General features: G+C 45.0%; 1 protein-coding gene across 1 annotated transcript in view; it reads right to left on the minus strand.

Moving 5' to 3' along the window:
* Positions 1-14,354, minus strand: part of KPNA3 (karyopherin subunit alpha 3) — a gene marked incomplete at its 5' end in the record, with an annotated part of 53,529 nt that extends 39,175 nt beyond the window's left edge. The window contains one exon of the mRNA XM_084280356.1: positions 14,217-14,354. Within this exon, the coding sequence (XP_084136482.1) occupies positions 14,217-14,354 (138 nt within the window). The remainder of the gene's footprint in view (positions 1-14,216) is intronic.
* Positions 14,355-22,937: the final 8,583 nt, after the last annotated feature.

Consider the following 22,937-nt stretch of genomic DNA (forward strand, 5'->3'; position numbering starts at 1 on the left):
TAAGGCTTGAAAGATTGTCTTAGTCCCTGTGAAACAGCCTTTGACACACTCAATAGGCAGAAGCGACACCGAGTACAGCCATCTTCATCAGATCAGCATTTCAGCTCTATCTCTCTTCCAACAAGGAGCTGACAAGAAACTCAAACCTCTCAGAGCCACCTGTGACAAGAAAGGTTTTCCTTTTTTTTTCTCCAGTTGATACTAAGTTTATGACAGAAGATAAAACTGTATGTAAAACTCTTGATATCAATAAGCAACAGCTAAAGATAGCCCTGTGCAATTCTGAATCATCAGTGTAACAGTAACCTTTACTGTCAGCACAGTCAAAGAATTATTTTTAAGTGACTAAAGATCTGGGACTCTCCAGCTCAGCCACACACACTTCCCAAGTACCACTTGTGAAACCCTGTACAAAGGTGCACAGGATGCTCACTACATGTTAAAGAGCAAATATCACTGCTGTAACACTACCACTGGATGTCTTAAGACTGCCCATCCGCACATTCAGTTTGAAGCTCTGAACAGCATTTAGATTCTAGAGAAGTCTAGTAAGCTCCTCTGGCTTCTCTAACACAGAAAACATTTAAATGCACAATACATTAAGCAACCTGAAAAGGCAACTCATATAGCTTCTGTAAACTAAATATATAGGTAGGGGTGTGTGTGTGTGTGTGTGTATAATAATATATAAAGGATTTTAAAAATCAAGGTATCCCAAAAGCAATCAGCCATGTACCTGCCTAACACACATCACAAAATAACACTTTTTCCAAAACCCTCTGTAGCACACACATGATGTGGTGTGCTTTTCCTGGGGGGAGGGAGGGGATGACCAACACAAAAAAACCACCCCACCCAAACCACAACACAAAACAACAGAACAGAACACTTCGGTAAAGCTATACAAGACTACCAGAAGAAAATTCAGGATACCTCAAAAAGACTAAACCACATTTGAGAATAGTCCTTCTATTTCTGAAGGAATGATTTAAAACATCGGTACCATTTTATGGAAGTTAGATCTCAAAAAAGAGACTAGTCCTAAGATCTGTTGATTTGAAAATTCTACTTTGCATCTAAAAATCAATCTTAATTGATTGTAAGCACTTCAAAATCCCTTAAGCATATCGCTTTCGGAGAAAAGAAATTCTGGATACCTGATAAGATTACTTCTGATTCAATGAAATGTAATCATGCTGAATAGAATGATATAGGTGTAGCTTAAGAGACAATATAACTTTAATATAAGAATTTTCATGGTTTTAAGAATAGATTAGTTTAAGAGAAACTGTGTAAACTGCTTGTGAGAGCAGCTGCAAAACTTAACCATAACAATGCACCAGTAACAGCCTTGAAGATAAAGAAGAAAGAATTTGTGTGTTTTTAGGAATAGATTAGTTTTGGATTTTAGCAGAATTTGGCTGTAATCACGTAAGCTGTTTCGTGAAAGCAGCTACAAAACTTAACTACAATAATGCAACAGCCTTGAAACTAGAGGAAGCAGAAGATAGGGGAGTCATAAATAATGAGACTAACAACCAATTAAGAGACAGAGTATATCTTGTTTTCAGCGAAAAACTAACTAGTTGGTGCATGTGTTGGGAGCCCAGATAAGCCTGGAGAGGAGACATGGGGAACGTGCGCTGAGAGCGAGGAGGGCGTTCAGCCTTCATCCCTGGGGACCACGGAGGGACCCCCGGGTGTCACTGAGCATGCTCAGTGTCTGTGGGGAATTAATATAAATGACTTCTTAGAAAATAATTTGCATAACTCTGCCTTTTCCTAGAAATTCTAATGAATATGTAGAGTTGATCTGTATAAATATGAGAAATGTGTCTTTAATGGGCACACACATCCGGAGGAGCGATCCCCTGTGTGCCCAGCGCTGCAATGAAGGATACCTGCTTAACAGTCACCAAGGCCTTTGAGCTTTGATTCCGGCTTTCCGAGGCATCACTTCATCCCCAGCTACAGTGCAAATCAGAAAATCAAAACTATTTAAATGTGTGAATGATATAACTAGTGAGAAGCTCATTACACTTCCTTTGTTATGCTGGGATAAAGCTTTCTTAAATTGAAAATGAATTTCACATACAAGATGTTTCATAACATACATTCGCTCTACAGAAAAAAATAATCAAATGCCACAAAAGGAAGTAGTACGAATTTAAAACATTTTAACCATTTTTAGCTATACCAACTGTGTCAGAGGGAAGATGAAAGCATAACCATCACTTCACGACCAAAAATCTACCTACCATTGTAACACGAAGATCTAGAGCTCAGTGTAGTGCCCACCCAAGACTAGACACCTCATTAAGTGGGATACCTGAGGAGCACCATCTTTTAATCAACACATGTACACCACTTCCATTGCAAAAGAGGCAAGTCCAGAAAGCATCAGAGATGGAGAGGCAGGAAACACATGGTTTTATGCCAGCCAGCATATGAACACTGCCAGCATGGTCGGCCTGCCAGGTGCCCCACAAGCAGCTCTGGCCACGACTGCCCTCCTGCAGGCCAGCCAGTATGCATCAGCCTCCAGCTAGCCCATCAAAGTAGGAAAGCCAGGCTCACCCTGACAATATGAACACCACACACCAAGGTTAGTTTTGGCTGTTCTGTGGATATAAAATAGACATTTTCAGAAACTACAGTAAGGTGTACATTTAATTGCTTTTGAAAGTTCAGCTATTAAGTGTAAAAGAGAGAACAAAATCACTGACTGTTTCTAATTTCTCTCCATCTACAAGCTTCATCAAAAGCTGACTGGTCATTTAAATTCTTTATTTCTGCTCCTGCCTCTCAACATTACAGGAACCAGTCTCAGAAAACAAGGAGATACATGCTTACAGGAGGGAGCTACCCTGAATACATAGCTGGGATAATAAAGTAGCTTGATTAAACATACAAGGTACCCAAAGAGCTTAGCATTTGCAAGTCAATTCCAGAGTACTTCCACCTGCCTTACTGAAAGAAAAAAAAAAACAAACAAACCACCCCAACAACCAAACAAAAATCCCAACAACTGGGCCAGTTCCAAAAGCTGGACTGGATTTAACTAATACCACCACCACCCCCCCGCATATGAACATGTCCTAGGGTACAGTTTAAATATTTTAAAACACAGGTGTGGGTGCAATACAGTGAAAGGAGAAGGTGTTTGCATTGATGAAATAAACACTGCTCTTCCCTGGAAACTGCTTTACTACCCTTTTCTACTTATTCCTTCTCTGACACCTTTTAACGAGCATGAAATACTGCAATGCACACAAAAATGCAAAAGCCTCAGGAGCTGGGCTGGTCTGGGGCAGAAAAAATTAAGTGCTTGTTTGTATACAACAGTTGAGATGATTAAGGTTGTCAGCTGCCTATCTTTGGTTAAGATCAGAAGTTAAACATTCCATATTTGCATAGGAATACAATTTGTTAGTATGTATAAAGTTGAGGCTTTGGTTACATTGTTCTACTTCTTCTGGAGAGTTGGCTTCAGGGGGACACGGATAGAAAGTGAGCCTGCTGTTCAACCTGTTCACACTTTCAAAGACTGCATGGCTTATTCCAAGGATTGCAGGCAAATCACAATACACTGAAGGAAAAATGCTGTGACTACTAAACTGAAATCCTGGGACAGCACTGCATTGCTCTGAATGCAGCTACAAATGAAAGAACTAAACCCAATGACACTGCGTGCACTGATTTCCTCTATTTCTTTTGGACACACACAAAGTTTTGACATTCATGCCAAACTAAACCAAATGTTTAGTCAAAATTAACTCTTCCTGCTAGGTTTATTCCTTTAGTTACAAACATCATGGATTATTACCCAGTCTTTTTTCCTCACCAGCATATGTTCTAGGAAGACTCTTTATCCTCACACCGAATTTTGAGGCTCATCTAATTACCAAGTACTCCCATAAAGCCCAAAATTGTCTTCCTAAGCAAAACAGTGGTTTTTTTCAGTCATATAGACTACAAAGTTAGAACAACTTCACCTCTGGCTTTGTTATCATAGCTCCATATTAAATTATGCTGACCCAGTTAGAAATGCAGGCAGGGGGGATGGATTCCACAGTACAAGCAACAGAACTACCAAAGCAGCCAAATACACTTACAATGTGCCTGTACCCTGACCCGAGACTCCTAGAGAATTTTATATCATTTGATTACTGTTTGACCCAAAAGGTATTTGCTTCTCTTTTAGGGAAACATTCTGTTATTTTGCAAAAAGTATTAGAATTTGCTTCAGATTCAATGTGTGCTGCAGAACCTTAATGCTATAAAGTTTCCTTTTGGCCTGTAACTTTTAATGCAGTTACACTAAGAGCACAGCACAGCATTTATGATACTACTGTATTTTATGCCATAATCTGGGGTTTGGTCCTCAGAATTAAAGGCCACTGAAGGAAGGAAAACTAGTTCTTTTGCAGTTGGGGCTGCCACACTGATTTTTAATTTTGTTTTAATCTCAAATTTGGGGCCCCTAAAATGAATTCCAACTGCTTCTTGTTAGCCAGTCTGTGGCAAGATAATTCAAGTATTTGAACCTGGCTAGTCTCAAAGCGGACCTATGAGATATCCACTGTGACTCTTTTACTTAGTGATTGGTAATGACTCACTGAAGTCAGACAAGCATGCCAATATGAAAAGCCACAAGCCTCCAATTATTGCTGCTCATGATGCTGACTCACCTGAAAGCCCTATGGAAGCAAAGCTGCCCATCCACATTACCTACCTCCACTGCTCCAGAAGATCTTGGCAGACAAGCAATTGCTAAGTTTATTTCTCACCAGCTCTTTTGTAAGCATGTTCGTCAGAGACCGGATATCCTCTCTGCATTTGTTTAACCTGCACACCGAGCTACTACCACCAAAGCAGCAAGATGTGAGCACTCATGTTTTAATTTCCATACACCAATTACCCAGTTTACAAGTACAGTCATATCAAACAATCCTCAGGAGACTGGACCTGAAGCAATCTAGATGGTGACATTCAACACAAATTGCACCAATACTGAAGGACAAAAAGCAGTACAGAATACAATCAACAGGTTATCTGCTGTTTTATTCTGTATTAAAAGAGCTGGAATTCTCTTTTCAACATCAAAACTGAACTGGGTAAAAAAAGACACAATCTAGTAGGTTTCCAGTTATTGCTGTTGCATGAATCAAGAACGTGATACCTGGTCAAAAGCTTTACAGCATTTCCTTTCAGACGTCATTCTTAATCACACTTTTACTGACATCAGACCAAAGACCTCAACACAGCCACATGAGCTGTACCTGAAGTCAAACTGAAGTTTCCAGGTCATTCCACAGGAACCCAAGCTAACTCAGCACTGTGCAACACTTGGTTTGTCTACTCCTACAATTTCTAAGCTAGCATCCCTGCCATTCCCTTACCAAGGAGGGAAAGTACACCAACCTGTCTATGCAAGCAGAACAGCTGACTGCCACTGCATGGTGCAGGAGCCCCTTTCCTCTTCTATAGCCTAGAACACCCCAATTCAGAGGTATAGGTTCAGGGTTTTTTCCAACATGTTACCAGAAACAAAATCCACCACTTTTAACGCCACACTTTACAGCCAAAATACCATCTTGACTTCTGTACAGGACATGAAAATAGCTGAGCAGAATGAAAGCAACTCTTCATGGCAATTAGTTGCAAACATCAGGCTAACATTTTGACAATTAGATCAGCATAATGACTTCAATTCTTTTAAATGTAAAGACCTTTATAAAACTGTAGATAATTGTCAAGAATCTAATTACAAAATAAAGTGTTTGGTCAGAGAGGCCTCACAGACTTCTGGGGCAAATGCCACAGAAGACCAGACATTCTTAAGCTTGCCAAATAGTTATACTAGTTTCCCCTAGGAAGGGGAAGAAGAAAAAAAAAAAAAAAAAAGAAAAAACTAACACATATCAGGCTAAATACCTCCTTATTTGAACAGACAATACCTTTCCAGACACTTAAAGTCTTGAACTGTAGTACCAAAGTACCTCTGACAATCATTCTACAGTAATATTTATAAGCACCTCCCTGTGAAGCGAGGAAAAAAAAGTCTTACTATTCCATCTATAAAATGGGAAACAATAATTGCAATTTGCATATATTCACAGGGTGCCATGAAAAAAACAACATATCAAGTCCCTAGAGAGCTGGTCTATATTCAACCACAACAAGCTTTTTTTGGTGTAACACTGCATGGCTCAAATCAGATTTTTTTCTCTATTTTTTGAAAGTTATAATCAAAAGAAAAAAGGATTAAACATGTGCTATGCTAGCTGCCTAATTAAATCTATGAAGAGATCATTCTGTTTAAGATGCAAAAGAAAACAACAAACCCAGCTGACAACCCAGGAAAAAGATGGAGCAGGAGGAATTAGAAAATACACTCCAGCAACATCCCATGATCTTTTATGAACCCTGTCAGCAACAGTTCTGATTTAATAATTTCAGTGTTATGAACTCTAAATGCTTCTATCTCACTTTTTAATATGACATAAGCCCCAATTCCATGTTTCTGCTGTTTGAACATTTTTAGGTATCATGCTTCTCTCCTTGAAGGATACTTCCAGTTTCTCAAAATGGCAATTTATATGCCTTTCCCAAAAAGGGGATCTGCTAGCCCTAAGAAGTCACTTAGGCCACCAAAAATCTGATTTTGATGGACAAGAACTAATAAAAAAACTCCTCTGTACCTCACAGGCACAGGACTCACCAAAAGGCAGGTTACACTGAGCACAGAGAACAGTGGGACATATCCCCACCGGCACCGAGCACAGGCAGAGGGCACTGCCAGATTCTGAACTGCTGCTAGCAGCTTGTGATGCTCAGAGGTGCCATCACATTGAATGCCTGTGTCAGAGATTCTTAAATGTCTTTTTCTTGTCTGGAAGCTTGCTCTTCACTGTTGTTGGTTCAGTGTTATGAACATCTCCATTACCAGCCTACATTCTTCTTGCACACCTGATGAACTGTGGTTAACAGGATCCTGCTGACTCCTAGCAGGGCGCTCTCATTTCAGGATTCTCTCTTGATGAAGCCTTCTATATTTGGCTGCAAGTCAGATTTTTGGTGCAGAGAAATCACTACCACTGACTCTGTGCCTAACATTTGCGTGCATGAAAAGAAGCAAGAGATCCTGATGCCAAAGAGCTGCATGCAAAGACATGGTTAGGGTAACCTTAGCATACTTGAGACAAACAAGGTGTCTCTGGATAATTCCATCAACTTTCTGACTTGCCACTGTAGTTAACTAAGAAAAGCAAGGACTACGACATTCTGAGAAATGCATTTTTGGAATTTCACATCATAACTAGCCAGGAATCCCTTACTGCATCTCTGAAAACCTGACCACAAGTCAGCCTAGCACCCTGTCTGACCACCTTCTAAGCACGTAGATGAATGAGCTCTGACTATGTTCCACACAGCAAGTTTGCAATGGGGCTTTGAGCACTCATTAAAATACATCTCCATCAAGGCAAACAGGTCAAACTACAAGGAAGCCATTTCTCCAAGGTGAGTTTGCAGATCATGTATCACTACCTCCAGAGTCCACCTGCTACTGAATCTGACAACAACCAAGATTAAAAATGCACAAGAACAGACACTCAGCTGGTCAAACATGACAGAATGAGGGGAAAAAATTCATTCAGAAATAGGTGTTCGAATTGAGAAGATTCTAATTTTGTCTCCTGCTCCACAGCCATTCATAGAGCACATATCCTTATTTTGTACTTGCTGTATTTATTATACACACAAAGTTTAAAACTGACTGTAACATTTGCTTAACCTGAGAAAGGAGACAAGCATCAGCTAACCCAGAAGAAACAATATGGAGTTTCCCCAGCCTATTTAATGGTGTCAGTCTGACTGTGAAGGGATAATAATCCAACAGTTAAGTATTACTAGACAAGGTATATTTTCTGCCCTTTTCATCGACCTCTGAGCCAGCACAGGTGTTCTCTAGACATGAAGGGCCAGCTCAGGAGGCTGAAGAAGCGGGAGAATTAAAGAACCATGAAGAGCTTTGCAACTAGTTTACTCTAAGGCACAGACAGTCCTGATACAGGACTAACATTTTAGAATAAACAAGCTCTTTTGACTACCCACATCAGATTTCATGAAATGAAATGCAAAACCTTCTGCTCTTACAGAAGTAATCAAGAATACTGAATCATCCTCAGAGGTTCACTGCTCTAGTTATTCTGGAATCAACTGATAAACTCTACTCTTGGAAAATATATAGGGTTTATATTTCTCTTTAATTTCAGGTCAGTTCACTTGGCAATTTGTCTTTACTACTTGATGACACACACCATCAGCTTCAACCAGTTCACTGCCTCTTCTAGCCTAATCTTATGAATTAGATGTCTCATTCCACTTCCAGTCCCGCAATAAATACTAATCTGATCACTCACTTGTAGCTGGTACATCCTCCTAATCGCTGCCTTTTCAGATAACATAGTTTTAGAGGACAAAACGTCCTGCTTGGATTTGTGCTGGAACTGCACAAATATTATGACAGCCTCAAAGAACTTATGTAGAAATAGTTACAGTGCTCTTAAAACTAGCATGACAGTTACACTGCTACCAACTTCGACCAGACTTTGAGAGTTTAAGTTAAAAAACACTCCTTTAATAGTAGAAGCTTTAGAGAGACTGGGGCAACTGTTGCAGAATTAAAAACACACAAGAATAAAGAAAAACAAATTCTGTAATTACAAGAAGATTCACGAATGTTTGGTACATCACAACAGCAGTAATCGGGCCTCACTACAGCAAGCACAGATCCCAATCAGCTTATACAGATTATGCTCATCATGAGATGCCATCTCCAAATTGTCTTCTCTACAGGTATTTCTGGAATAAACAATGATTTCTTAAGGTATCCATGTATTTAAACCATTCAAAATGCAATGCATACAGTTGATTTTGAACCTCACAAGGAAAACACAACATAGTACATCTAAGTGGACTAAGTTTTCTGCCATGAGACACACAAACATTTCACAGCACTGTACTATTTACTTGCAGACAGACTAAAATTTGGAGAATTCTGTAGCAATAGCAACCAAGGAGGCCTCCCACATCTACTTCTAACCCATGTAATTCTTTCCAAGGTACAAGCATGTACACTTGTATTCTCCCAAGAGAATACATATACACTGGCCTGAAAGGGTAATAAAGAAGCTGCAGGAGTCAGAAACTCTGCATGAGAGTACTGGATCTTATATATGATCCAGTTCCCAACAGGAAGCTACCTGACACCTGTGTTTTTACTTAAACTATTGAAAGCCACCAAGCCAGTGAGGCTATTAAGACAGCAGGTCCAAAGTACCTTAAACCAACTTAAATCAGCTGTTACAGCCCTACTCCAGTAGGAGTGTTACAGCCCTACTGCCATTATTCAATCCTGTGCTGGCAAAGTGAAAGGCAGAAAGCTGATCAATCTGTAAAAGCAAGCTCCTGAAAAAAACTGGATTGTTGCAAAGTATCTGGGAATAACAGGCTTTCTGGGATCGCCAGAAGCCTTATTTGTTTCATGTAGTGTTTGGAGGGAATACAAGGAGACAGCAAAAACACTAGTCAGTGCACAGAACAACATCAAGAAATGAGCTGGTAGCAGCATGTCTGCTCATTCATTAACACTGCGCAGCTACGGTACCTCTGCAGCAATAAGCCTTTGGCACTTGACAGGAACATGGCTTTAAGTCTGCCTCTACCTTTCTGAGATGCCCAGAGACACTACAGATTTGGCCTCTCCAGAATATTCCTTTGCTCACAAAAAAAAAAAAAAAATCATGGCAGCATGACAGAAAAATATGAATAAATTCAAGCATCCTCAAGAACTTGATTCACACTGTTAGCAAAGCAGCAACAGCAAATATACTGAAGCTGTCAGAGGATGATAAGAGATCTAGTCTAAGCCCAGTTTCTTCCTTTGCCTCATCTGGGGTCAGTATGCTGAAGGTACAGAATAAAATGGAATTCTTTAAAGTCCCTGGACCCAAAGGTGTTACAACGACCCAAAGAAAACAGTAACTGGGGAAAAGATTTCAGTGGCCAGAACCTCTGAGGCTTAAAATCAAACAGACCAGGAGTAGGGGAAAGATCACTGAGTGGCTGTGTTTTATTTTGGTAAACAGCCTTCAACAAATTTCAGTAGGTTAATCTTACGGCCTAAGCAACAGAAGTTCACACAGGACTTTGTGTTCTTTTGACTGATTATTAGGAATATCACAAGTATATAAAAAGGCAATTTTAATCCCAGTCATTAAAGTGTTTTCACAGAAAATTATTTAGGTTTTAGCACACAAACTCCTCACTGGTTGTTGGGATTTATGATTTTTTCAACCTGTACACATGGAACTTTGTTTTTGATGTAGTATGCATTTTCTGATCAGATGACCACACACAAAAATAACATTAAGCCATGCACACAGCCCTACAACTTGTAACATCTCCATTCATCACGAATTTTTTTGTCAGTTTTACTCAGGGATGTTGACTAATCCCAACAAAAATGAATGGACTGAACTGTTCATCTGTCACCTTAAACATCAGAACAGTGAGCCAACATGTGGGTGCCTGTTATTGTAATAAGGAATAAGTAACACTTCTGGTCCAAGAAGCTGGAAGAGTTAAAAAAAAAAAATCTAAGAAGAATATTACTAGGCAAATAATAAAGCTGAAGAGCTCTGCAAACAGAAAATTCAGAAGGTTCAAATTAGGTTTTCTAAAAGCTAGGTTATCTTAGATGTTGCTATAAACAAATAAATGCAGCAGTTATAAGGGGTATTACAAATTAAGTGACTGCAACTGTTTAATCCTGTCCTGTAAAGCCTCAATTGTATTAGAATAATTAGTTTTCAGAAGAATAATCATTTATAAAAGAAACCTACTGAGACTTAAGTCTACATGCCTACTATCAACACAGAAAAGCTTTCACTTTATATAAGGAACAATTTTTAAAGCTCTTTCACATGTCTGGAGAATATAAAATTGAGAAGGTTGTGAGAAGAATCTCTTCCAGCAGTTGTTTGTCCATATGAAGCAACTAGTGTCTTGGCTCATTATAGCTCAGCTCTGTCTGCTGCTAATCACATGTCAGTACCTATAAAAATAGAAGAGTCTCACTAATAAAAGCAAGAACACAAAATAATATTGAGTAACGCTTCGTTTCTGGCGATTGATTTTGTTATTATCCCTTTCAGAGGCTAAATACTTTTCAAAAGTATTAATACCTCTATCAGAATTCTAGTTCTATATATACAACCCTGCCTCCTTACCAGAGGAAGGTAACAAAAAGGTGATCAAACTAGAAAAAGCAGAGTGAACCTGTGCAGGTCAAGGAGTCATAAGCTTTGACATCTGCTCAACAGATTCACTTCTTCACTCTCAGAAGAAGGGCACAGCAAGATCATGGGGTACTGAGGTCTGTCTTAACATAAAACAAAAGTACTTCCTCATCTTTTGTTTTCCTTAAAGTTGCATTAACAAAAAGCAAAGACAATTATATGGCTTAGCAAACCCAGTAATAAAAAATGAGTTAACTACAAATTAAAGGAGTAAGTATTTTGGTCTGCCAGAAGAGTCTGTACCCAGAGGGGATCAATAACAACTCATCAGTATTTATTAGAAGCCAAAGGAAGATTACTAAAGAATGTATTCAAGCTTGATGAGTTCAAAGGCAGTGTGACTGTCTCCAGGCAGGAGGTGACTCAAACATCACTGTTTTCAAACTGAACTTGAGACCGTATGGCTTTGAATATTTTAGGTTTTCCAAAAGATATAATCTAGATATCATGCCATGATTTATTATTACTCCATCACCCTAACCGCTTATTTTCTCCTTGGTGGAGTATCACAGAATGCGCAGATTCAGATGTCAGTGACAGCACTGATGCTGCCTGGTTTCCAAACCTCAGTGCAGAAAACTAGAGGCAGGATCTCTACATAAAACTCCTTATTGCAGCACTGGGAACAAACTGAGTGCATTTAATTGCCAACAGTTGGGAATTATGTATAGTATTTAATATAGAAAAGAGACATTTGTGGAGAACAGATAACTTTGACTAAACACAAACTGTCCAATCAGCAAGTCAGTCTGTGTAGCAGTATCTCAAGAGAAGCACACTAAGCAGTGGTAATTACATAGCACTTCACCTCTCCTTTCTCCACTATAAACTTAACTTACACTGTTTTACTTCTAGAGACTTAAGCTAGATAAAGTTTACTTAGAAGGGTACTTCTAACACAAACTTTTAAATAAGTACACCAAGACAGGAAAAGAGTCCAAAAGGTGTACTAGAAAATTTTTGACATTTCATACAAACTGGTTTGAAAGATGCTGACACAGTTCTAACCTTTTACAGTGCTTTACATTAATCTAAATTTCATTTTAGCAAATATCCACGGGTATACAACTTTCAAATACTTTTGTGTTTCATCTGTGTGTTTCTTAGGCTATAACTTTTCCAAAACCATGGATAAAAAGAACTTTAACCATATTAACATTGCTGGTGCGATCTTGGGCTCAACCACTAAAGGAAGTCGGTCAGCACACTGGAAGATAACCCTAGGGGATACACTTCTCTCTAATACCCTACTCCAAAATAATTACTCCCCTTCAGGAGGAAATGAGAGCTAAACTACCTCTAGCTGGAGTATAACTGACTTCAGTAAAGCTCAGGCAGTCAATTCCTCTCTTTGCCCCCACAGAGGCAGACATTTAATTCCCCTAGTCTCAGGCACGCTATAATATAAGCAAGTATGGATGACAGATCAGTTCACACCAGGCTCGAACATACCTAACCTTTCCCTGTTCAGAGCTCTGATGGATTCAGGCCAGTGACTGAGAAAGCAACAACAAAGCCAGTAACCAATACGGGGGAGATGAGACAAGGGCAAAATGAATGAGGAGCAGCAGGAAGAGTCTCACTGGATGAGAAAGGGAAAAAGAAACCCACCACGCCTCCTCCTTACCCTGAAAAGCAACTGCTAAACAGAAGGATGGGCAATTTTTAGTTACTTTCTAACATAAACTAATGTTAGCCAGAAGTGTTGAAGTTCTCATACTCCTTACATACAACATTTTCTTTGAGAAAGACTCACTGTCACACAGTTAAGCAAATATTAAGATAAAGATTAGTTTACACCGTGAATGTCATCTTAAAGACACTGCTGCTGTTAAACCTGACCTGCATAAGCTTGTCTCCACCCAAACAATAGCAGCAGAGGTGTGAATTCTGCTCAAATGCAAAACCTGCTTTCAAAGGACTAAAATTCCAGCCCTACTGATTCCAGAAGTGAAATTAAGTGATAACATCAATAGAAGCATGGAAAACACCCTCAGGTGAAGTCAAAGTAATCTGACACATATTTAGGTTTTCACCCCAGTGAATCCTAATCTGATTTCAATCCCTGCCTGATTTCAGAACAACTCTCTCCCTCTTCCTTTCCTACTACAGAAAGGTAAACATAAAATTTGGGATTTCCTCCCTTTTCAACTGTGACTAGAATGGACGATGTCCCCAGTAATGACACACAGATACATAAGACCTTTGGAACACCTCCAGGGAATATGCTTCTAATCACCCAGCGTCTCTCAAATTTGGGGGAGTAACCTACTACCCCACAAGCCTTAGTAAGCACCACACACCTTCTCGACTGAGATGGAGACGCCCAGCAGACGGTTACTTGTGTGCCTAACCAGCATTACAAAAAGGGGGAGAGGAAAAAAAGAAAAAAAAAGAAGGGAAAAGAAAAGGTTGATTTAAGGCAGTGCGGGGAGCAAAATCGGCCAGCGCAGTACGCTGTATAAAGGCTGATCCGAGCGTGGGAGCGGCCCCTACCACCAGCACAGGCCTCCGAGTGCGGCAGCAGCACAGCGGGGCACGGGAGGACGGGCAGGGCAGCCCCTCGCCCCGGCGGAAGGGCTATTACCGCCCAGCGGGGCTGGCACAAAAGGCAGCCGGCACCATTGTCCACCCCATCCGAGCCCCGATCCCGCCGAGCACGGGGGAGGGGGCGCGGGGAGGAGGCAGGACAGGGAGGCAGCTGGGGTGGGAGAAAGGAGAGCCGCGGGAGGAGGGGGGAAGAGAGGAGGGGACGCGGGGCGGGGGGGGTGGGGTGTGTGTGCATCCCGCCGCCTGCCGGCCCTGCGCGAGCACAGCCGCCGGCGCGGGGCCCGACGGGCCCTCCCGCACCCCGGCAAGCCGGAGAGGCGGCGGAGGGGGCGCGGCGGGGCCCGCACACAGCCCGCCGAGGCCGCGCTCGGCCCGGCCGCGCCAACCCTTCCCCCCGCCGCCGCCGCCTCCTCCGCCCCCCGCCAGCCGCGCCCGCATGACGGAGGAGAAAAAAAAAAAAGAGAAGAGAGGAAAAAAAAAACCCACCCGAAAAAGAACCCCCCAGCCCCCCGCGGGCGCCTTCCCCGCCGCCACCCGCCCCGGACGGCCGCTCCCCGCCTCCTTGCCGCCGCCCGCCGGCGGCGCCGCGAGCGCGGCCAGGCCCCGGCCCCTCCTCTAGCGCCTGCCGGAGGCGGAGGCCGGGCCCAGCCGGGGCCCCGCCGGCCCCGCACCTACCTCCACGTCGCGGCCCTTGTTCTTGAAGCTCTTGATGCGGTGGTTCTCCAGGCCGGCGGCAGCGGCGGCGGCGGCAGCGTTCTCAGCCATGGCGGCGGCTCCCGGCGGCGACGGCTCCCAGCTCCTACGAGGCGGCTCCGGCGGCGGCTCCCGGCGGCTCGCGCGAGGGGAGGGCGGGGGGGGGGAGGAGAGGGGGGCGGGGGGAAGCGGGACGCTCCGTGACGAGAGGGAGCGGGGAAAGGGGGGGGGGTCACGGGGGGGGGAGAGTTGAGAGCCGAGCGTGCGCGCCGTTGCTGAGTGACTGGGAGCGCGGCCGCGAGAGCACGTGACGCGGGCGGGCGGGCCCCCGCCAATCGCCGCGCGGCCCTCCCGCCTAGCCTCGGCCGCCCCGCGATAACGACCGGAGGGCGGCCCCGCGGGGCCGGGGACTTGCGCCGCCCACCCTGCTCCGCGGCCGCCCCGCTCTGCATCCTGGGGGGTGTAGTCCCGGCGTGAGGCGGCCTCGCACGTGGAGCGGGCGGGAGCGCGCCCTGCAGGGCGGGCGGGGACGCTGACGGACCCGCGCCTCGGCCCGGAGCTCCGCGGGTCCCGTCGTGGGGGGGGAAAGGGGAGCTCCAGTTCAGCCCTGGGGCTCCGGGACACACCGAGGGCGGCCGGGAGGGCCTGGCACGTGGTGTGCAGCCGGCCCTCCGTGACCGCGTGCCTCTGAGAGGGCCCGGTGCCCGACCTGCCCTGCCGGGATCAGGCCTGGCAGGGCAGCCGCGGAGGGCTCGGGGCCACCCCGGCCTGTGGGGAGCTCCCTCGAGCCCCTGTGCCCTGGTTTTTGCCCCGAAACACATCTAGCGATGACCTCCCCACCCAGGTGTGTCGGGAGGTCTGCGCCACACCTCCCTCAGCACCCAGCAGCTGCGTGTCGCCCGGGACATGCTGCACAAGGTGCATCGAGCAAGTCCAGGTGTTTTGGGAAGCCCCGCAGCTCCTTCACTCCCCACGTCCTGCAAGCCAGCCCTACCTGGAAGGTGAATCCAGGGCTTTGCCAACAAGCTCTCCGTTCCACAGATGCACACGGCAGCGGCATACATGTGGGGGTGTTGGATCTACAAATGGGCTCTGCCCATCCATCAGGTTGGCCCCAAGCTGTCGAAATTATGGCAACTACCTCCCCTCCCATCCCCCTGAGTCATTAGTGCAGGTGGGGTGGTGGTTGTATACGTTGCAAACGGACCCAGGACGTCGAGGTCAATAGCAGACAGCAGGCTGGGGTTTGGGCACAGGGTTTTGGTGTTGGTGGACAGCTGGATGAACATGAGCTGACAGTGTGCCCAGGTGGCCAAGGCGGCCAATAGCATCCTGGCCTGTATCAGGAAGTGTGGCCAGCAGGAGCAGGGAGGTGATAGTTCCATTATACTAAAGGCTGGTGAGGCTGCGCCTCGAGTACTGTGTTCAGTTTTGGGCCACTCATTACAAGAATGTCGTGTTTTTACCCCGGCTGAGAGCAGAGATCCATGCAGCTGCCTGCTCCTTAAAGGAAAAGAGCAGGGGAAGAGGGAAGGTGGGGGTGGGGGTGGGGTGTGAGAGGCAAGGGAAGGGAAAAGGAAGGGGCAAATAACAACCCCAAAACCAAGAAACTAAAAGGCCTGTGGGTTGGGATAAGGATAGTTTACTAAAATAGCAGAAAGATACAATATAACAATGCTAACAGGACTTTAGAGCAAAAATATATGAAGCTGTTGATACACAATGCAGTTTCTCACCGAACCCACAACTCAGGCTGTGCCACCCAGAGCCGTCCCGGAACCCGACCGTCCCCTGAAAACCACGCATCCCGGAGCCGCCCCTCTCCTCCTCCCATCAGCCCCCTGTTACACTGGCCAGGACATAATTGGCATGGAATACTCTCTTTGGCCAGTTTGGGTCACCTGTCCTGGCTTCGCCCCTCCTTTCTCATGAATAGAGAAATACGAAGAGCTGAGAAAGTCCTTGACTGTCTGACAGCAACTAGAAACATCAGGGTGTTATCAGCACTGCTCCCATTTTAACTCTCAAACACAGCATTCCATCCGCTGCTACAAATGAAGTTAACTCCATCCTGACCAAAACCAGGACAAAGAAGGACACTTGAAATGCTGGAGCATGTCCAGAGGAGGGTAACGAAGCTGGTGAAGCATTTGGACCACAAGTCCTATGAGGAATAGCTGAGGGAGCTGAGGCTTTTTAGTCTTGAGAAAAGGAGGCTGAGGGGAGACCTTGTTGCTCTCTCCAACTACCTGACAGGAGGGTGTAGACAGGTGGGGGTCTGTTTCTTCTCTCAGGTAATGAGCGATAGGATGAGAGGAAATGATTTCAAATTGCACCAGGGGAGATTTAGGTTAGGTATCAGGAAGAATTTATTTACTGAAAGGGTTGTCAAGTATTGGAACAGGCTGCCCAGGGCAGTGGTGGAGTCACCATCCTTGGAGGTGTTTAAAAGGCATGTAGATGTTGTGCTTGGGGACATGGTCTAGAGGTGGACTAGGCAGGGTTAGGCTGTGGTTGGACTCAATGATCTTAAAGATCTCTTCCAACCTAAGTGATTCTATGGTCATAACCAGGCTAGAAAAGAGGATATGTAGGGATGGTGTAAGGCAATGGTAGACAATGCTCAGCAGTGATCTAACACCTTCTGCAAAGCACGGTGTTATTTATTTGGAAGAAAAGCATCCAAGAAAATAAAAATCAAACATAACAAAAACATACAATGTTCATATCTACCTCGCCCTATACCCCATCAGGTTCTGCAACCTATATATATAGCTATGTGTATATATATATATAAATATATATATATATGCGCTTTCCACAGACCTCTTTCAGAGTCTCTCCCTCTAATTGACAGCTCGTTTCTTTAATTGCTTTCCCCCAGCCCTTCTTTCTATCATTCAAATGACTGTAACTTGTAACTCACAGTTCTGGCAAAGTAAGGCTTGCAGCCTGATGGAGATGAATTAAAATCTGGAAGACTAATGCTCTTCTTCACTGTCGTTCAGCTGTGTGCCAAACGTTCTTGTCTGAGGGAGCAATGTAGTGTTTCCATCCCTCTCATATCCAAGTAGTTTCGGGACTCCTCCATGCCTTTTCCCAAGGGCTTTGTCTGGGTGTGCTGCACCATTCTGGCTAGCAGTGGAAGAGAAGGAGCCAGGAGCAGGCAAAGCCCAAATGGCACGGCTGATGTGACTGTTAAGACCACTAATGTCAGTAATGGCTTCTAGGCTCTGACACTTGCTCTTTTGAAGGGAATTGGATCCAGCAGTCGGTCTCCAAGAGAGCTGCCAGAGCAGATTCAGAAGCTGAGAACTTTGTTTCGCTTGCTTCGGAAGGTGGCCGTAGCTGCCAGCTGTGGCTTACTCAGGCCTGCTGGGACATCAGAGCAGTGCCAATCCAGTCCCTCCCAGAGTGGGGTGTTGCAGTTATCCTCTGAAGGAGTTGCTCACCATTACCACTAACAACAGACTTTTGTTCAGCTCCATCCAGCATAATCTGTGAGGTGAAAGGAAAGCATGCAAATAAAAAATGGAGTGTCTCCAGACTGGGACAACCCAATTTACTGATCCCTAAATCTGTTCCCATTCGAACAGGTAGCATTTATAGATACAACAGTGGCAATGCTGTGTCTTTCCCATTTTTTCCTATCCATGATGTAAGCCTTTCAGAGTTTCTATAGTGCATTTCATTAGTCTTAGTAGACACTCAGGAACTGAACACCAGTTCAGACAGAGCTACATGGGAGTTTGATGAGTTTTACTGCCTGAATAAAGCTTCTTGGTGGAGCTCTTGACTAGATAATTAAAACTTGCATGTATTCAGAAAGAAAACATTTTGATGTAGTTGAGCAAATGCTGCTTTTTGGCACTGTAATTAACAGACACTACGAAAATACAAGGAACGAGTAATTTACTGCTTTGAAAACCAAACAAACCATGTGGTTCAGGGTGGCCGTTCTTCCTAACCACACAAGCTTCATATCAATATGTTCTTGTCACAGAGCCCTGCAAGATACCTGTCAGGGCTGTGAACCCACCGATTGGACTCGCTGGCACTGAGCAGCCTCCCTGCACTCTCTTTCAGCACTCTGGGGCTGTCAGTCCCTGCCCCAGCACCGCTGCAACAGTGCCAGTCTCCAGCTTCACCACAATCCTGGCCCTGATACACAGGCTGATATCCTGGCCAGGCTGAAACAGGGCTTCTGAGTGGTGGGAAGGAGTGATGGGGAGGAAAAGGAGCTGGTTAGGGCCAGTGAGGTCTGTGGGTGCCTCCAGTGCTCCGACAACATAAACTTCATAGCTTAAAGAGCTACAGAGAGGAAAGATGTTTCATAATTCAAAGATAGGGTACAATAACAGCTCTTCAGGTGTCCCATTATTGAACAGGGTTGAGCTGTGCTTGTTTCTGGGATGACCTTTTGGCTTCAGCAAAACAAAATGAATCCAACAGGTGATATTGCCATATTTTGGGCAGTGCACATGATCAGCTCAGCACCCCATCTACGGCTCCGGAGTCAGAGGCCACACACAGGCCACTCACCCCGCAGTAGCTTGTCACTCACTGTTGTGCAGTCACTGATCTTGTCTATATTCACCACTTGATACAGCTACAAGAAAACCAATGTGTCAAAGAAATGTAATGAACCTGAGTCATGCTCTTTCTGGCAGTCCCTCCAAGAAGGATTGGAGAGATTTAGGCGCAGTGCTTTAAGACGCTAGCTGTTGTCAGTCCCACCCTGCTAGTGGATTTTGGAAGGCGAGGCAGGAGAGGCAAGTAAAACATGTGTCAGCTCCTCGGTCTCTCTGTTCACAGCCATAAGCAGCTGAAGCCAAGACCTGTGGGGCAGAGGAGGTGTGGATGCCTTCTGCTGCTCCCAGCAGAGGAGTGGGGCAGGTGGGGAGATGTTATTGTCTTAAACCACTGCTGCTGATTTGGCTGTAGGCCACCTCTCAAGAACAGCCTGTAAAATCGTGCAGGTTGTAATCACAAAGTGTGCAAGAACAGTTATCTAAGCCTTTAAGTTGATGTAAACCATTCATGAGTCTCACATCTTAATTGCCCATCTCCAAATGGGACACCTAAGCACCTCTGGCTTGATTTGCACAACAGCTGTAACCATGTAGTGCCACTAGCATGGTAGAACGGGAGGGAGCTTAGCCCTACAAAACTTGACACTCTTCATGACGTGCTCTAACTCCCAGCAGACACTAATTTTCATGTCTTTCTTTCTTGTGTCTGTTTAAGGCAGGGTGACTGGTGCAGGCTCAGACATGCATGCAGCCAGGGTCCCTGCCTGCATCATCTTCAGCTGTCCCCACCATACATTCAGCTCTCCAGCAACCGGCTGAGCAGCGTCTCACTGGGTGTTGCTTTTGGACAAAAAAAGGGTGAGTAACACATAAACTAAGGCAAAGTCTTCTACAGACAATGCCTTTGATGCCCATTTTCCCTTAGGATACATGTATCACTTCAGTGAAATTATTAATGCATGTTTGCAGTTCTCTCCATCATTGCAGTAAAAATTTCTCTTCATAGGAAAAGAGTTATGCTCTTACCTCATGGTAACTAAGGTTTAGTAGTGAATGTGAGGTAAACCCTCTTATAGGCTCCACTTTTGTCAAAGGCTGCCATCAAATACCGTGGATGTTATGAGGTAACTCGCACTCAGATAACAAGATAGGTCCACCAAAGAGAACACCATGGAGAGTTGCTGTATACAAAGTTCCACACCCAGATCAGGAAACCCCTAATCTGAAAGTGGATGAAAGCTGGGAAAGTGTTGGGGGACACATCACATTTTTTTCCTGCTCTTATGCTTTTCTTAAGACATCTCTTTACTGGTGATGGTTGAAGATGCATTACTGAATAAGACAGGCTTTTGATCTGACCCAGAATAGTCCTTATATTTACACCAGAAAGTTAGTGCCAAGTGACAGCACAGTCACTGGGACTTTGCAAAAAAAAAAAAACAAAAAAAAAAAAGTCTTCTCCACTGGCTTGTCAGGAGGTGTGTGGACTGATACAGGGGTCAGGGAAATGGGGACCCTCCTCAATACATCTGTGCCAGGACCAGTCCCAGACTGCTGCCCTTGCTGCTGGGAGAAGTTGCTTCTTGGGGGCAACACAGAGCTGGTGAAGGAGCTGGTGTGAAGCTGGTTTTGGAAGATCCAGTGAACAACACAGTGTCAAGATTTATAAATGCCTTATTCTCTGCAAATCAGGAACAGAGGCATTGATGGAGCAGCTGGCTGGTCTGCTAGCATTTCCAGAATCTGTGGGACATTGTTAGTGAAGGAGGAACTGTAAAATCTCTGGTTATTCATAGGTTTTCTGTGTTCAGTCTGAGCCAAACTGCCGTCTCAGCAACTTTGTCCATTCTTTGACTGGGAGAAGAATTAGGGGAAGCTTCTCCTGGGACTGAGCATCACTTTCCTCCTCCGCTATTCTCACAAGAAACCACCAAGTAAATACACACCGATTCCTCATCTTTTTCTGCTTCCCACTGTCAGTCAACTCCATGCCAGAAGGTGAGCTGGGGTTGAGGGTGACAGCAAGGTAGATATGGGATAGGGGCTTCATGGACAAGGGCCTGCTGCCACGGTATCCGAGCAAGAAGAGCTTGGTTGTGTGGTGATAGCTGAGATCAGTCAAAAGGCCAAACACCAGACAAGACCGTAGTGACGAGGCAGGTGCCAGGTCACGTCAGGGTTCAGACCGGTGAGTTATATGGCAAGGTATGGGGCTAGTTGCAATGTAGCTTAGGCAGAGACCAAGGGCAAGGGCCCTGCTTAAAAGCAGTTCCTGAGATAAGGGGAGTGAGTCCCCGCCAAGGCTCCTCACAGCTTGTTCTCAAACAGCTCTTTGATTCAAGGCCAGGCAGCTGCTCTGACAAAGCTGGCCCTGGGCCCAGGCAGCCCAGGCCCCAGGAGGAGGGGGATGTGCTCAGGGCCCAGGCACCCACCAGGAGCTGAAGACATCCTTTTCTCCCAATGTCTGAGCTCCAGGCTGCTGCAGAACCAGAGGGACAGGGGGAGGCTCGCACCAGGGCCTGCACAGCTTTCCCAGATTTAAGGCAGATGGTGATCAGGAGCCAGAATGCCATCCTGTCTAGAGCTTCAATCTAAGCAAAGCTCCTGAGATCATAGAATCATTAAGACTGGAAAAGACCTCCAAGATCATCTAGTCCAACTGTCCCACTACCACCTCTATTACTAACTAAACCATGTCCCGAGTACCTCATCCAACCTTTTGTTGAACACCTTGAGGAACAGTGACTTCACCACCTCCTTGGGCAAACTGTTCCAATGCCTAACCACTCTTTCTGAGAAGAAATTTCTCCTAATTTCTAACCTGAACCTCCCCTAGCACAACTTGCAGCCATTTCCTCTTGTCCTATCACTACTTATCTGCGAGATGATGCTGACCCCCAGCTTATCACAACCTCCTTTCAGGTAGTTGTAGAGAGCAATAAGGCATCCCCTGAGCCTCCTCTTCTCCAGACTAACCAGTCTCAAACCAGTTTTGTTGCCCTTCTCTGGACACACTCCAGGGCCTCAGTGTCTTTCTTGTAGTGAGGGGCCCAAAACTGAACACAGTATTTGAGGTGCAGCCTCACCAGTGCTCAGCACAGAGGGACCTCCCTGCTCCTGCTGGCTATGCTATTCCTGATACAAGTCAGGATGCTGCTGGCCTTCTGGGACAGTTGGGCACACTGCTGGCTCATGTTCAGGTGAGTGTTTGTAGCAATGTATGAGAGGAGTGGGTTTTGTGGCCCATCCAGATTTATTGCTGACCCCCATGTAATGAGGCCTGGGGAAGCTAGCAGAGACATGTTGGTATGCAGTAACAGGAGAGCAGATGTCTGTGAGAACAGGAGCTTGTAAGAAACAATCCATGAGATAACAAACTGCAAGAATGTTAACAACTGCCTTAAAAAGGAACAGCATGACTGTGTAGCTTTAACCAATTATTAGCAATAGTGAGACGTGTGTAAGGTGTGTGAACAGGGCATCTAACCAGTAGCAATGTAATGTAACCCGTGTATAGAAACCTATATAAACTCTGTGTGTGTTTCAATGAAGGAGCTCAGCATTTGATCACATTGATCCAAGTTGAGTCCATAAAACTTGGGCTCCGGCAAGTGTTAACCTCTGTGTTTGTAGAGCCATGGGTCCCCAGCTGCCTAGGCTTTGGCTTTGGGATGGAGATGCTCAGGAGGCTGGGCTGGGCTGTGCCACAAACAACAAAATCTGATGGGTTAACTGTATTTACCAGTGGGAACAGTTCTTGGCAGTCTTTGCCATGGCCCATAGCCTTCAGCACAGG

Source organism: Gallinula chloropus (assembly GCF_964237585.1).
Source record: "Gallinula chloropus genome assembly, chromosome: 1".
Taxonomy (NCBI): Eukaryota; Metazoa; Chordata; class Aves; order Gruiformes; family Rallidae; genus Gallinula; species Gallinula chloropus.